Below are 14,510 nucleotides of genomic sequence, written 5' to 3'. Positions count from 1 at the left end.
GTAAACTATCAGGATAATTGTTAGTTCTTCTTTGTGTGTGTGATTGTGTGTGTGTTCGTTATTGGTTTGTTCCTTCAGACTCTCTGTAACATTCTAAAATCCTCAGTCCCTTAACAAATTGTCTGCATTTTATATAAGTGTTCCTGATGTTCAGAAGCAAGTTATCAGACCATACAATATAATTTTAGAATTAATTGCTGTAGAAGTTTGTGTTTCAGGTACTTCCATAGCTGAAAGGAATGTCTGTATGTCTACAGCCTCACTTTCACATCTAATGTCACTACTCTGCTTTCTGATGTCTCATCTAGCTGAAGGCTATCACATCTAGGAAGATTTCTTTTTTCAGTGTCTTCTTTCCATTTTTCATCTTTTGAACTTCAGTGTCCTGGATTTTTTTCATGGAAAATAAGTCATAAAAGTTTCAGGAGTTGGAGGAGTTCCTTAGGAGTATATATTAAACATACATTTTTCTGGTGCCTAAGGAGGGGTAAAAGCTGCATAAATCACCACCCTTTTTTTTCTGACAAGGATGCTACACTTCTAAACAATTCTCAGAAAATTCTTCTCCAGGAATTTGGTGGATCTTTAGTCATCTTCTGATAGCTCTTGCTCTCTTTTCATTTATAGCCCATTCTCTGTTCCTCTTAGCTTTGTCCTTCATTATTAATGCAAAACCATTAGTAACATGATAGTCGGAGGGAAACTGTGTTGGCGGTTTTCTTTTTGCTATTCGAAGGTGACTCCTCTGCTCCTGTTCTGATGGTCAGTGGTCATATTTTCTGTTACTTTGAGTTCCTCTGTGCTCTGTTTCACCCTTATTTCAAAGTCTACATAAAAACCTTTCCCCTCCACCCAAAACTTGCAAAGCTTCAACACACAAATACTGATCTCTGTAAAAGTTTGCATTCATCCTTCACAAGTGTAGACAACTTCAAAATTTTTTCTTTCCTATTTTAAAAACTTTTACCATTCTCCACAGGGAAGCCTGTGGGCCAGCTTGTAGGTAAGCTGCTGGTAACTTGTGCTGCATGTATTATCCGTTGCTCTAAAATGAACCCTTTTGTTCCCTCTTTCTCTTCATAAAGTAATCATAGAACCCCACAGATCATCCCTAAACTTCACAGATTTCTGGACTTCACTGCCTTAAATAAAAGTAGCTAAAATTCACTAGTCTTAAAATATTATTATTTAACAGATATTCTTGATAACCCAGTTCTTAGCAATTTATCCGTCTGTAATTATTCATATGGATTTCTTTCACTTTCCATCCACTTTCACAGTTATTTTTCTTCCACTGGTTTCCAAAGTCATTAGTTTTCTTCTCACATAGCTGTTCCTTACAAATGTGCTACTTCTCAGGTTTTTCCAGCTCAGTGTTGCTTTTTCTTCACCAATCAATAATTGTATTTCAAACCTTTCATCTATGCTTTTCAGTTTCTTTGCCTCCTAATCTTTTGTCTTTATGGTTTCCCATTTCCCAGTGTCATGGAAAATATTGCTGGAAGAAACCTTTTAATTTGTCCTTCTGTTTCTCTCCTGTTCTAGTAAATTCATTCAAATTAATATTATCTATTGGTCAGACCCTATTACTATTCTTTTTTTACTTCCTCTCTGCCTAACTCTAGACTTTTCTATGAAGTCTTTTTCATTTTTAGAGCTCTGACTTTGTCTACATTTGTCCTCAAATTTCACCAGTCATTTCTGTCTCATGTCTGTTCTCACTTTGTTTTTTCACATTTTGGCAGCCTTACACAGGAGATACAAAGATACCTCTCATTTCTCATGACAAGAATAGGACAGGGCTGGCATGCCTTCTAGACATGCTACTGGGATGTAAGTCATCTAGCTGTACTGCTGTGCTTTCCACACCACCTTCTCCTGCTGTCTGTGACCAGGACACTAACTGCTTAACCAAAAACTTGTAGCCCTGCTACCAGCAATCCGTATATCATCCATGTGACTTCCCTAGGACAGATCTGCCCACCTCGTTTCAAAAGTTACAATATGAAACTTCTCATGAAATGGAGTCATTTCATATGTACAAAAAAAAATTTAAAAATTAAATATTACCTTAATTTCCCTGAGTATTTAGCATCCTTCTATTTAAATGGTAAACTCTTTTTCTGAAACTTCTTCCCTTCTACTTTGGAACTCTGCCAAATATATTCTTCATGTTTAACAATAATAATTCTTTTGCAGGTGTACTTAAGAGAAAAAAATATATTTCTGCTTGTAATAAGGCCTAAAGATTTTTAAACTCCTATTGGTAATACTTTTACCATCTTTTTCAATTTTCATTCCATTAGATGTTTCTCAAGTTCGTTGACATCTTTATTCCCTATGATGATATTTCTGGGTTTTACTATTATTGGTTATCATTTGTTTTGTATTATTCTTAGTTTTCAGTATTTCTAGTTTTATTTTCAGGATTTGTGGCATACACCTTGAAAAAAAACCATAATGGAGCTTTGTGATTTTTGTAACAAAAAAAATCTTTTGTCTGCATAGTTACTATACTAGTTACATTAATAAAGGGTTCTGGTATTTCTTTCTGTTCATGTACAACAGGGCTTGATTTTCTTTTAGCCATTTTACTGTAGTACATGATTTTTTAATGCCTATTTCACACTCTTGATAAAACCAGCAGTCACTGTTTCTGTTTCAAGCACGGTCAGAAAAACTTTCAATCTGATACAATTATTGTACCTGTTACTATACCACTTCTGAACAGTATTTGCTCTTTTATTGTTACAAAAGTCTTTTACTACTTAGATCTACCTGTAAATAGGTTTATATTTTGGCATGTACTTTGTAACATTAATAAATGTTACATAAGTAATAATTTGCAATTTTTGTATTTCAACTTTCCTTTTACTTACTTTTTTTGTAATGCTACAGATTTTCTGTTCTTCATTTTACCTTAGGGAAATGCTTTATACTTTTCCAATAAACATTTTTTCTCAGTTTTCAAAACATAGTCATAGTTCCACACTGTGAAAAGAATTGTTTGTCCTTTTTAAAATATGTTAAGGAAAAACAGCCAAGGCTAATTCTTGAACTTATAGATCATCAGTTATTTTCCTTCTCTGTGCAGTTTCCCAGTATTACAAAGACTATGGATTCTCTGACATCCAGTTCTTTTTTTCAAACAACTTTTTCCCCTTCTCCCCCATGCCTGAAGGGTTTTTCCTCTTCATTAACATATTCGAACTTAATCTCTTCCATATGGCAGCCCATCCTTTGGGCTGCAGTCTGAGGATCTCTTCTGGACATGTGCATTACTACTCTCCACTGTTTGTATTTTACTCTAGTCGCTGTAGCTGTAGCAAACTACATTTGTAGATGAACAAGGACTGGGTTCCACAGCCATGGTGCTACTGTCATGGGTGCTGACCTGCTCACAGGGTGGACAGAGGCTGGCTATTAAGTACAACAAATATTCATTAAAAAAAAACAAAACCAAAAACAAAACAAAAAACTTCCCATATACTTCTTCAGAGTGGGAGCTGAAGAAGTTAGAAAACCTTTTCAAAAGTTATTTTTAAGAAGTCTGAGCTTTAGAGATGTTATGAAAAGGTAAGGAGGACTTTGCTGTTCAGGCTGGCTTGATATTTCTTTCAATTGGTTTGGTGGCAAAGTGCTACACAGTTTCTCCTCCAAGAGTGTAACTGGGCTACCTGAAATACTTTAGTCCGTCTCAATAATCTTTGTCCCCAAATATATGGAAGGTGTTTGGTCTAACTTATCAAAGTCCACATTGGCTGTCTGGGATAGTATAAAAACACTTTGCCTTTCCATTTCATGGTGGCCTTCAACAAGGTAAAATACCGTTTTAAGAAGGAGAATGCACACAGCCAGCTGCTAAGTGGACAGCAGTGGACAACGAAATAGAATCTGTAATCCTTCAATAGCTATAGTAAATAGGGCTTGTTTCATTAAAATTGTACAGTCTGTGTCTGTACTAATGATATGAAATACTGTACATCTGAAATTTAGAATTAAGTATGTAATAAGCACACCACTCCAAATAAAATTTTTCATTGTTAGTAACCTTGTAATATCACTAGTTTCATACCAGCCATCATTACGATGAGAATGATAAAGGCTTATATTGGATTATATTGCATTTGGTAAAGAAATTGTCTTGCTAGTTAAATTCATGGTGTGGATTTCTTTGGGTCATGGGTTTTAGGATGCATTTTAAATAAATGTTTGGTTAAAATGATACAGATATTTTTCTTTTTTGAAGTATGTAGGAGTAGCTCATGAATGGTGGTATGAATTATCAGTTCTTAAAAAAATTAATTCATTACAGTATGCTTAGATGCACTTTTTCATTCAAATAAGCCTGATTCAAAATGTCACTTAACTGGTGTAAAAGAAAAGGGAATGAGAAATTACATGTTAACTAGTTGTCTGTGGAAATAAGGATTATTAATAATATACATTATTAAGAAAAGTAAAGCTAATTGGAATATTGTACTTGTTGCAGAAATAAATTACTAAAATGACTTGATTTAGTCAAGTCACTTTAATGAAAACCAGGTTGCAGCAGGAAGAGATGAGAATGATTTGCAGACATGCTCTCTTCTAGGACTGACTTGTGTCCAGTCCAGTGTTGGAAAGTGTAGTTCTGCTTGATTTACAGCTATCATTTAGAGCTGCTTAAATTCTTGAAAAAATCTGAAACCCTGAATAATATCCATACGATTAGTATAAGAGGATTTCTAAATTACTGTAATATAGTGACTAGATAATGTAATAATAATTCAGTCCGTATCTCTGGACTTTTAAAGCAGGTTAAAATCTTAATTTTAGGCTGTAGTTTTTTTAATCTAATGCAAAGATGTAATAATATAACTTTTTAGGAGACACAGATCCATCTGTCTATAATGCAAGTGATGAAACTCAGCTATTCAAAACTTTCTGGAAGTATAGCCATTAGCTTTTCAGGCATCTGCTTCCTTACTAACCGTAGGGCAGGAAAAAATGTCTTTTTATGAAAGATGTTGCTCAAAGTCAAGGATAAATCTGAAAGTAACTGGTTAATATTCAGGAACCTTTTCTTTAGGGTTCAGGTGCCATCTTCCATTATTCAGAAGTACATAAGAGCATTGTGGGATAGAGTCCTAACTCTGGGAAGAAACTTCAGTTGTATTTTAAAAAGCCATATAATTCATGATTACAAATTAGGTTTGTATACTATTATTTCAAAATATTTTTTTTTTTGCACCATTATTCTGTATTTCAGACTTCAGTGCCTGGTGATCTTATGACCCTGTTTTGGATCCCCAATATAGAATTTATCCTCTGACAATTTCATCACTTCTTTACTTAGCAGTTCATCAAAATTGTGACTTCAAAATCTGTTTTACTTTCTGTTGATAATATACAGTGTTCTTTAGACAGAATAATGGAATTAATGGATTACCAGATTAAATGCAGAACAAATTAAAAATGTAATTTTTTAGTCTTTGAATATTTCTTAATTTCATAAGTTTTTAATTCTTACGTAGTTTCATCATTCTTATCAACCCTATCAATCTTGATAATTGTTGTGGAGACAAATGCAATTTCAGAGACCTCTTGTGTTTAAGTGTGTTTTCATGAGGATCTTTACTCCTATTTCATCATGATTTACTCTTAGATAGAAGTAAAAAGGGAAATTTTCTTTCCTTTCAAAGAAATCACTATGCCAAAAAGCCTTTAGGATCACCTTTGATAGCATCAGTTTAAAACATAGACTAGGAGTGTGCAAGAAGTCTTTAAGCTTTATCTTTTAAACCATGGGACAATTTTCTGCCCATTTTTGCATTCATATCACATAAAGGTCAGGGGGACTTAGCAGTTGCAATAAAATTATTCAGTGCTCAGTGTAGGGGAGAAATGATGGACTGATACTTCAAGCTAACATGACATCTGTGAACAAAAACTGTATCATAGTACAAAGCCAAAGTAGGTTATTTTACTTAGCAAAAGATATTTGGCACTCAAGATAGCAAGATATTTCTGTCTCATAGCATGCAGGCCAGGCTATTAATGGGGCATCTTCCCACTGTAGGAGCTCAGAGTCACTGCTTCACCTTTATGCAAGATGATCTGAATTGCTCCAGGTAAGGAAGCAGCTCCCCCTGAATTTCTGAAGTTGCCTTCTCACTGCTTGTAGATAAGTAAAATGCCTGTTCTGCAAGGCAGCAGTGAAAACCTTCATGCAGGCTCAAGCAAACAGAGAAAATGTTGTTCAGAGTGAAGTACACTGAGTAAACATGATGGTGTGCTGCTTCTGAAAATTTGTAAGTGACTAGAAGGTATGCTGTTACATCCACTCCCCTTGGCGCTCTGCCCTCCTGGGTTTCCTGACAACAGTTAGTAAAGTTGGTCAAAAACTCATGCAAGCATGAAAAAAGTAATTAAGTGGACTGTAAAAAAATGAAGAAGTCTGATCTACATTAGCATATTTCTACATTTCCTCTGGAAATGACTACCAACACAGAGCTTCTCAAAGTGAAGGTACTATAGTGACTGAACTAACACCTAGAAAAATCCCGCAGAGATGTAGCCCCTGCTTGTGGGTTGTTGGTTTTTTTTTAAATCTACCTTTTGTCCACACATCTCCAGGTTTCTCCAGATAGATTGAAAATAACTGGTTTAAAGCAGTGATTCCTTAGTTACAGTCCGCAAGATCAAGTTCTGCATAAGGATTTCAAGTGTATAATGTGTTGAATTACAAGTTTGATGATAAGGATGCATTCACAAATACTCTGGGTATTTGATAGTGATCCAAGAAGTTTTTAAAATGTTGATTTGAAATACAGTTTTGAAGGAATATTCCACAGTATACTTATAAAATTGATGTGGGAAATGCTTGTGTTCATAAGAAGTTCTCTGAAAGTGGAGCTGTTCATTTCTTTAGAACTGACGTTGAATACCAGATGATTATATATGTGTAAGTTCTGACCTGAATATAGATAACAATGGTTTATATAATTCTACAGAACTTTAATATTGCTTTTGAATGTAAAAAGGCAATGTAACACAAAGATGTCCATGGTTGTTAATGGCTTGTATTAGCTGGAAGCAATAAAATCATCCTAGTACTCTGTTAGTGCTGGAATAATAATTTACCAAGACAATTACCACATGGTTGAATTTTTTTGCTGCTCTAATTCAGTGTTATTAATAATGAATAAAATTGCAATTTTCTCACGTTGCTAGGGGCAGTGGGGAATTATTTCAATGAATATTTCAGCACATTAGTTTAATCAGAGTTCCACAAAATTCAAGTGGGCAATATTTTATACTTCTAAGTTCAGTCTGCTAAGGGACCATAGTCATTAAATTGCAAACTATTTGCACTGAGGTCCATTCTATGATTTACAAGCCTTGTTAAAAACACTGTAAAAGAAAGCAAGCTGTGCCATTAATACTTGTAATTTGATGCTGCATTTGTTAATGGGCTCGGTGTGATTAATGTTTTTAGCAGCAGGCAGAACATTTTGAGACAGGCAGTGCTGAGGTTTATAATATATAAATGCATGTAAAGAAATGTTAGAATATTGTAAGTTTTAGCAATATATGTTTTTACAAGATTGTATTCCTGAAACAGAAAATTATACTATACTGCATGTAAATACAGCTCAAACTGTGGGAGGTGCTGATGTGCGTATTCTTTATTTCATAGCCAGCTACATGACTTCTGGCGCCTGGATTACTGGGAAGACGATTTGCGCCGGCGGAGGCGGTTTGTTCGCAATGCTTTTGGGTCTACTCATTCTGATGCGCTTCTAAAAGCTGCTGTGGAATATGGTCAGTACTAACTCCTGCTTAAAAATATAGCTTATAATGTTTTCTTGATATTCATGAATCCCTGAGAATACTGTCCCTTCTTTTCTAAGGACATTTTTGAGAATTTTTAGAACAACATATTCTTAGAAAAGAAATTCTTTCAATTCTTACACTGTAATGAAGCAGTGGACTTGAGCTTATGGTCTGTTAAATTCTCTGATCCCCAAAGGATTCACATTATACCTCTCCAGCATTCCCAGACGCTAATTTTGAGACACTGATAAAAGTAACTGCACTTGTCTCTCTGGAGTGACAGAACTAAACTGCTAGGCCATCAAACTAATGTGTTCTAATAGTTCCATTGGAGACCTTTTGTGAATGAGGTCTTAACTGGTTGTAAAAAATATCAGAATTTTTATCCTGGTGTGAGTAATCTCAACCAGAAGTTCTGCAAATCATGAAGTATATAAAATCTCGATTAAAAATAATTATTGTAAGGATACTTGTGATTTGAATAGTGAGCTGACTACATAGGAGCAGCACTCTAGGAACTTAAGGAACAGATGATGTTTGATTTTCATGGCAAAGTAGCTGGAGTGTAAAAGAGGAAGGAGAAGCATACTTACAAATTCCCTTATATAATCTAAAATCTTCATATGTTTAGCAACCTCTACAGCAGACTGAACCTGAGTACTCTAAAAGTCTAAAGGGTATTTATTTTTCAGGTTTAAGCTGTGGTACCTCTCTAGAATATCAGACAGATGGGGATTTGCCCTTTTTTTTCCAATCTGTAGTACTGAAAAAAAAAAATCTCGTGATTCTTTAGCATTTAGGAGTATAAACCTTTCAGCTGATGTTGCCGGAAGGTCTAAATATGATAAATATAAAGCTAACTGTGTGACCCACACATTTGACCAACTTCACAGGTTGTTGAGGCAAATAGCTGGGATTCAAACAATGTTAGATATGGATATATATGAGTGTCTGTGTGTGTGGTTGTACTAGCTAGTGTAATTTAATACTTATTTAAATGTAAATGCTATCATGTGCAAGACTTAAGGTCATAAACTGTTCATAAGTTGGGATAAGGAAGACATTTCCTCCAGGAGCATATAGTATTGCATATTTAACAAATGGTTATTTTTTCCACATCCTTCCAGAACATCAAAATAGAAATCTTATGAGAGGCAGATGCATAACTTTACTAATTGCTGTGTTGCTTTTATAAGGCAAATAATCATCAAACCCGTGCATTTTATGCATTATGCAGGCATAAAAGCACTTAAAAATAGTCTTATTTAATATTTTTAGTTTTGCATATTAAACTGTCATTAAGGCATGAAAAAATCTGATTTATAAAGTATTACAAAGTTTTAGGCCTTGATATTATTCTGGTTTTAAAATAGCAGGATCTTTCCATGTACTTAGATGGACTTTGTTCCACGCCTTTGTAGCTGGAATGTTGTATCTTTGGGATAAGATTATACTCAGAGGATGCTGGAAATGGTTTGTGGGGTTTTTTAATGAGAACAATAATACAAGTTGCAATTGCAACAGTTTCAGTATGTTGTAAAGATTGCCTCCATTTACATAGTTTCTGTGTTCTGATATTTTAGTGTAGGTGACAGCTGTCTGGTAGTAGAGGTAGCCTGCAGGACAAAGCTACAACCAAAAAAAAAACCAGAAAAACTGAAGCAGTTAGAATTCCATGTTGGATTGTTTCTATATAGTATCATGCTGCTCACTTGTTAATGCATTCTGCATACAGAAAAATTAAAGCTCAAGTGTGTGTAGATGTGGTGCACATTAAACTTAGTGGTTGCATAAAAATTACAGTAGACTGAAATTGTCCTGTTTGCAGAATTAAAATAAATATTTCTAACTTTTCACCTATATATTAAAATTAACATATGGAATTTTAAAATAGCATGCATTAAAGTTATAATTCATGGATTCAATCTAGATGTACTTGCTTTTCAGAGTCTTAAGCCTTTGGATTTTAATACTGAAACTTGTAGCTGACCTTTCTCTGTAAGAAAACATCCTTAGCACTGATGTTATTTTTATGCCTCTTGGTGTTACTAATGAGTTGAATAATTTATGAGGTTGTCATGTGAAAAGGATTTGGTGCAGTTTGATGTACTTTTAGCCTCTGGTGTTGGAATGTGATTAATAAAGAGCTGGAGGCAGATTTTTTTCCATAGGGCTTAACTTTCATTGTATTATTTTTTATTAGCTTTGTTTTGATAATTTTGTTCGGAGCAGTTTGATAGTAAAATGCCCCTAGCTTCCAGAATTAAGCATGATGTCACACTACTGTTAGAATTCAGAGAATTTAAAAAAAATCATACTGCATATTTTTCCAGTAACAGATTTTTTCCTGACCTCAGATAGTTTGTTTGTGAGAAATAAACTATTCATCAAAGCAAAATTTGTCAGGCTTTTGTTATATTAATAGCAATTTTTCAGCTTGACTGATACCTCTAGCACAAGTAAAGCTATTCGGAGCATCAGTGAAATAGTGGAAACATCTTACAAGTTTTTGCTATCTACATTGACTGTCAGTTATCATTTAGGATTGTGTGCATAAATATTGCAATGGAGGAATGTTTAGTCAAAGCCTAAGTCAGCAAGCTCCTCAGTGTCTACGATCAAAGGCATCAACTTAAATAGGTCTGATCAGGCATTGCAGAAGAGGGCAGGCAGTTTCAGCTGAGCAAAAATCACAGAGCAAAGATGACAAAATTAATCAGTCATTTCTTTGGCAGTAAATAATAAGATATGCTGAGGATTGCAGATGAGAGAATTGCCAGATTCCTTGGAGATGTGCCTGCTTAACACCTGATTTATCTAAGCTTGAGCAGGCATCAAGATATGACCTTGATAAATTAAAAAAAAATGCTGTACTGCTACTCTAATATTAATTTGCAGTTGATGTTATATATATGGATACTATAATTATATATAACACCGAAGAGAAGAGTCTTGGAAATGAAAACTATGTCTGTCATCTATATGTTTGCTTTAGAGAAGTGGAATAAATGTTAAATTCTACTTTGAAAAGCTATAAAAAAGTGTTAATTTTAGGTGAAAAGTGATTTCTTATATATTACCTACTACTCAGAAAAAGTTTTCTCTCAAAAAAATTCTGCTACAAGCCAAGTCGGTGAAACTTCTCTTTAACTACAGTCTGTTACTGAGCCATTGTATGCATATTCAGATATCTAGTTTTGATAAAATATAATACGCACACATATATGTATGTGTGTGTGCATACATATCTGTACACACATATATACACACACATACACACACAGATATATGTATGAGTGTTCGAAGTACCTGGTAAGTAAAACATATTGCAATGAGAAATTATTACATATTTCTATGGCTATGTACAACTACGTGAAAAATTATAGCTTCTTCCTATGGCTACATACTTAGCTGTCTCTTGAGACTGTAGGCATGTTGGAGTTATAGCAGAATTTACAAGAGATGAACTGGAGAACTTTTCCTTTTGGATCAGTCCCCTCCATTTCTAAGTTTTTTGTATTAAGCATTGGATTAATTTATAAGCTGTTAAAAGGACTTCTGTATCTGGATTTAAAATTCAAGCATGATTGTTTCAGCATTATAGTTTCAATGTAATTGATTAAATTGTAGGCTGAAAAGAAAGGAAGAAAAAAAAAAGATCGTATAAAAGATTATAAAATCTACTTCTCTTCCCCAAATTTTACTATCAATAAATGCATGAAATATGCAGATATGACCCAGTTCACAGTGATTCTGTACATGTGGTGAAAGAACTGTCTCTTCCACTTAATCACCTTAACAGTTTACAGTCATTGGAGATTAGTATAGATAAGACATTACTGTACCATCCTGCCAGTGAGACAGAAAACTGCTCCACAAAGGTCATTGTAAGAGCAAAATACTTAATTTATTAAACTTTAGTCCCTTAAAAACTATGATTCACAAACTATTTGCACATAGAGGGGATCCAAGAAAGGCCACATTTTGTAGTCTACACTGGAGGAAGTGGACGTTAATCCTCAGTGCTTGTGTTCTAAACATGTATGTGTAAGCTGGTTGAATATTTCTATTGTCTGTTCTCAAGAATATCTGGCCTATTAAGCCGATTATCGTGACAGATCCTTTCTTAAAATGAAAAATGAAAAAAAGAATGAAGCCTTCATAATGTAATCTGTAATATATTCATGTTTTGAAACAAAGCTACCCATAAGCCTTATATGTACAATATGGTACTAGAAATGCAGTCCTCTGCAGCAAGTTACTTTAATCTTCTTAAAACTTCTTGAGGAAATGCAGATTTACATGTTACAAAATTACAGAATAGTTGAGCTTGGAAGGGACCTGCTCAAGCAAGGCAACCTACAGCAGGTTGCCCGGAATCATCTCCAGACAGATTTTAAATAGCCCCAAGGATGGACGCTCCACAGCCTCCCTGAGCAACCTGTGCCAGTGTTTAGTCACTGTCAGAATCAAAAATACTTCCCAATGTTCAGAGGGAACCTCCTCTGTTTCAGTTTTTGCCCATTGCCTCTGTCACTGGAAGGAGCCTGGCTCCATCCTCTTTGCACACTCTTTTCAAGCTCTTATGTCACCATCCTTTGAGTTGTTTAAAAGACATGTAGATGTAGTTCTTAGGGACATGGTTTAGTGGTGAACTTGGCAGAGGTTTATGGTTGGGCTTTACAGTGGGGAGGTGCTCTTTGTCAGAGAGTGTACTGACAGAACAAAGGGTAACAGTTTTAAGCTGAAAGAGGATAGAATTAGATTAGATTTTAGGAAGACATCTATTACTGTGATGATGTGTAGCACTGGCACAGGTTTCCCAGAGAGGTTGTGGATGCCCCATCCCTGGTGGGTGCTCAAGGCCAGGTTGGATGAGACTTTGAGCTACATTATCTAGTGGAAGGTGACCCTGCCTGCGGCAGGGGGATTGGAACTAGATGATCTTTAAAGTCCCTTCCAACCCAAACCGTTCTATGATTCTCTGTCATTCTGTGATTCTGACATCGATAAAATCGCCTTGAGACTTCTTGTCTCTAGGTTGAACAGTCCCAGCTCTGTCAGCCTTTCCTCACAGGAAAGATGTTCCAGCCCCTTCATTGTCTTTATTGCCGTTCATGAGACTCTACAATATATCCATATCTCTCTTGTACTAGAGGCCCCAGAACTAAACAGAGCACTCCAGGTGTGGCCTCACCAATGCTAAGTAGAGGGGAAAGGTCACATCTCTCAACCTGCTGGCAATACACTGCCTAAGAATACCATTCACCTTTGCAGTAGAGTCACATTGCTGGCTTATTTTCAACTTAGTGTCCACCAGGACACCTTTTTTGCAGGGCTGCTTTCAAGCTGGGTGGCCACAGCATGTGCTGGTGCCTGGGATTGTTCTTCCCCCGGTGCAGGTTTTTGCATTTCCCCTTGTTGAATTTCATGATTCTCCTATCAGCCCATTTCTCCATCCTGCTGAGATCCCTCTGGATGGTAGCATGACCCTGTGGCATGTCAGCCACTCCTCCCAGTTTTATGTCATGTGCAAACTTATGGAGGGTATGCTCTGCCCCAGCATCCCAATCATTATTGAAGTTGTTGAACAGATACAGATCACGGGATCATAGAATGGTTTTGGTTGGAAGGGACTTACAGATCATCTAGTTCCAATATCCCTGCCATGGGCAGGGCCACCTCCCACAAAATCAACCTGCCCAAGGCACCATCCAGCCTGGCCATGTACACTTCCAGGGAGGGGGCATCCACAACTTCCCTGGGCAACCTGTGCCTCACCACTATCATAGTGAGGAATTTCTTCCTAATACGTATTCTAAATCTTCCCCTCTCCAATTTCTAGCCATTCCTCCTCATCCTATCACCACATGCCCTTGTAAAAAGTCCATCCCCAGCTTATCCTCATAGCAGAGGTGCTCCAGCGTTCTCATCATCTTTGTGGCCCTACTCTGGACCCATTCCAACAGTTCTATATCTTCTTATGTTGAGGATTCTAGAACTAGACACAATACTCCAGGTGGGGGGGTCTTACAAGAAACGAATAGAGGGGTGGAATCATCTCCCTCAGCCTCCTGGCTATGCTTCTTTTGATGCAGCCCAGGATATGGTTCACCTTCTGTGCTATGAGTACACTTTGTCAGCTCATTTTGAGCTTCTCATCAGTCATCCCCCGCGTCCTTCTCTGCAGGGCTGCTCTCAATCACATCATTCCCCATCCTGTATGGAAACTGTGGCTTGCCTGGACCCAGGTCTAGGACCTTGCACTTGGCCTTGTTGAACCTCATGAGGTTCACACAGGCCCACCTCTCCAGCTTGTCCAGGTCCCTCTGGATGACATCCCGTCCTTCTGGTGTGACAACAGCACCACTCCGCTTGGTGTCATCTGCAAAGTTGCTGAGAGTGCACTCCATCTCAGTGTCTATGTCATTGATGAAGATATTAAACGGCACTGGTCGCCATACAGATCCCATAGGAACACCACTTGTCACACATCTTCATCTGGACATCGAGATGTTGACCACTACTGTCCGAATGCGACTATCTAACCAGTACTTTATCCACTGAACAGTCCACCAATCAAATCCTTATCTCTCCAATTTAGAGAGATGGGTGTTGTGCTAGACAGTGTCAAAGGCTTTACAGAAGTTCAGATAGATCACGTCCATTGCTTTTCCCATGTCCACTGATGT

General features: G+C 36.5%; 1 protein-coding gene across 10 annotated transcripts in view; it reads left to right on the top strand.

Annotated features, from left to right (window-relative positions):
* The window catches only part of NBEA (neurobeachin), a 499,111-nt gene that overhangs the window by 303,483 nt on the left and 181,118 nt on the right, over positions 1–14,510 (top strand). For all 10 annotated transcript variants that reach the window (XM_069882400.1, XM_069882331.1, XM_069882372.1 and 7 more), the window contains one exon: positions 7,682–7,806. In XM_069882400.1, coding sequence (XP_069738501.1) covers positions 7,682–7,806 — 125 coding nt within the window. The remainder of the gene's footprint in view (positions 1–7,681; positions 7,807–14,510) is intronic.

Source organism: Phaenicophaeus curvirostris, chromosome 1 (genome assembly GCF_032191515.1).
Source record: "Phaenicophaeus curvirostris isolate KB17595 chromosome 1, BPBGC_Pcur_1.0, whole genome shotgun sequence".
NCBI lineage: Eukaryota > Metazoa > Chordata > Aves > Cuculiformes > Cuculidae > Phaenicophaeus > Phaenicophaeus curvirostris.
Note: the sequence above shows the minus strand (reverse complement) of the source record. Positions and strands in the feature narration are given on the sequence as shown.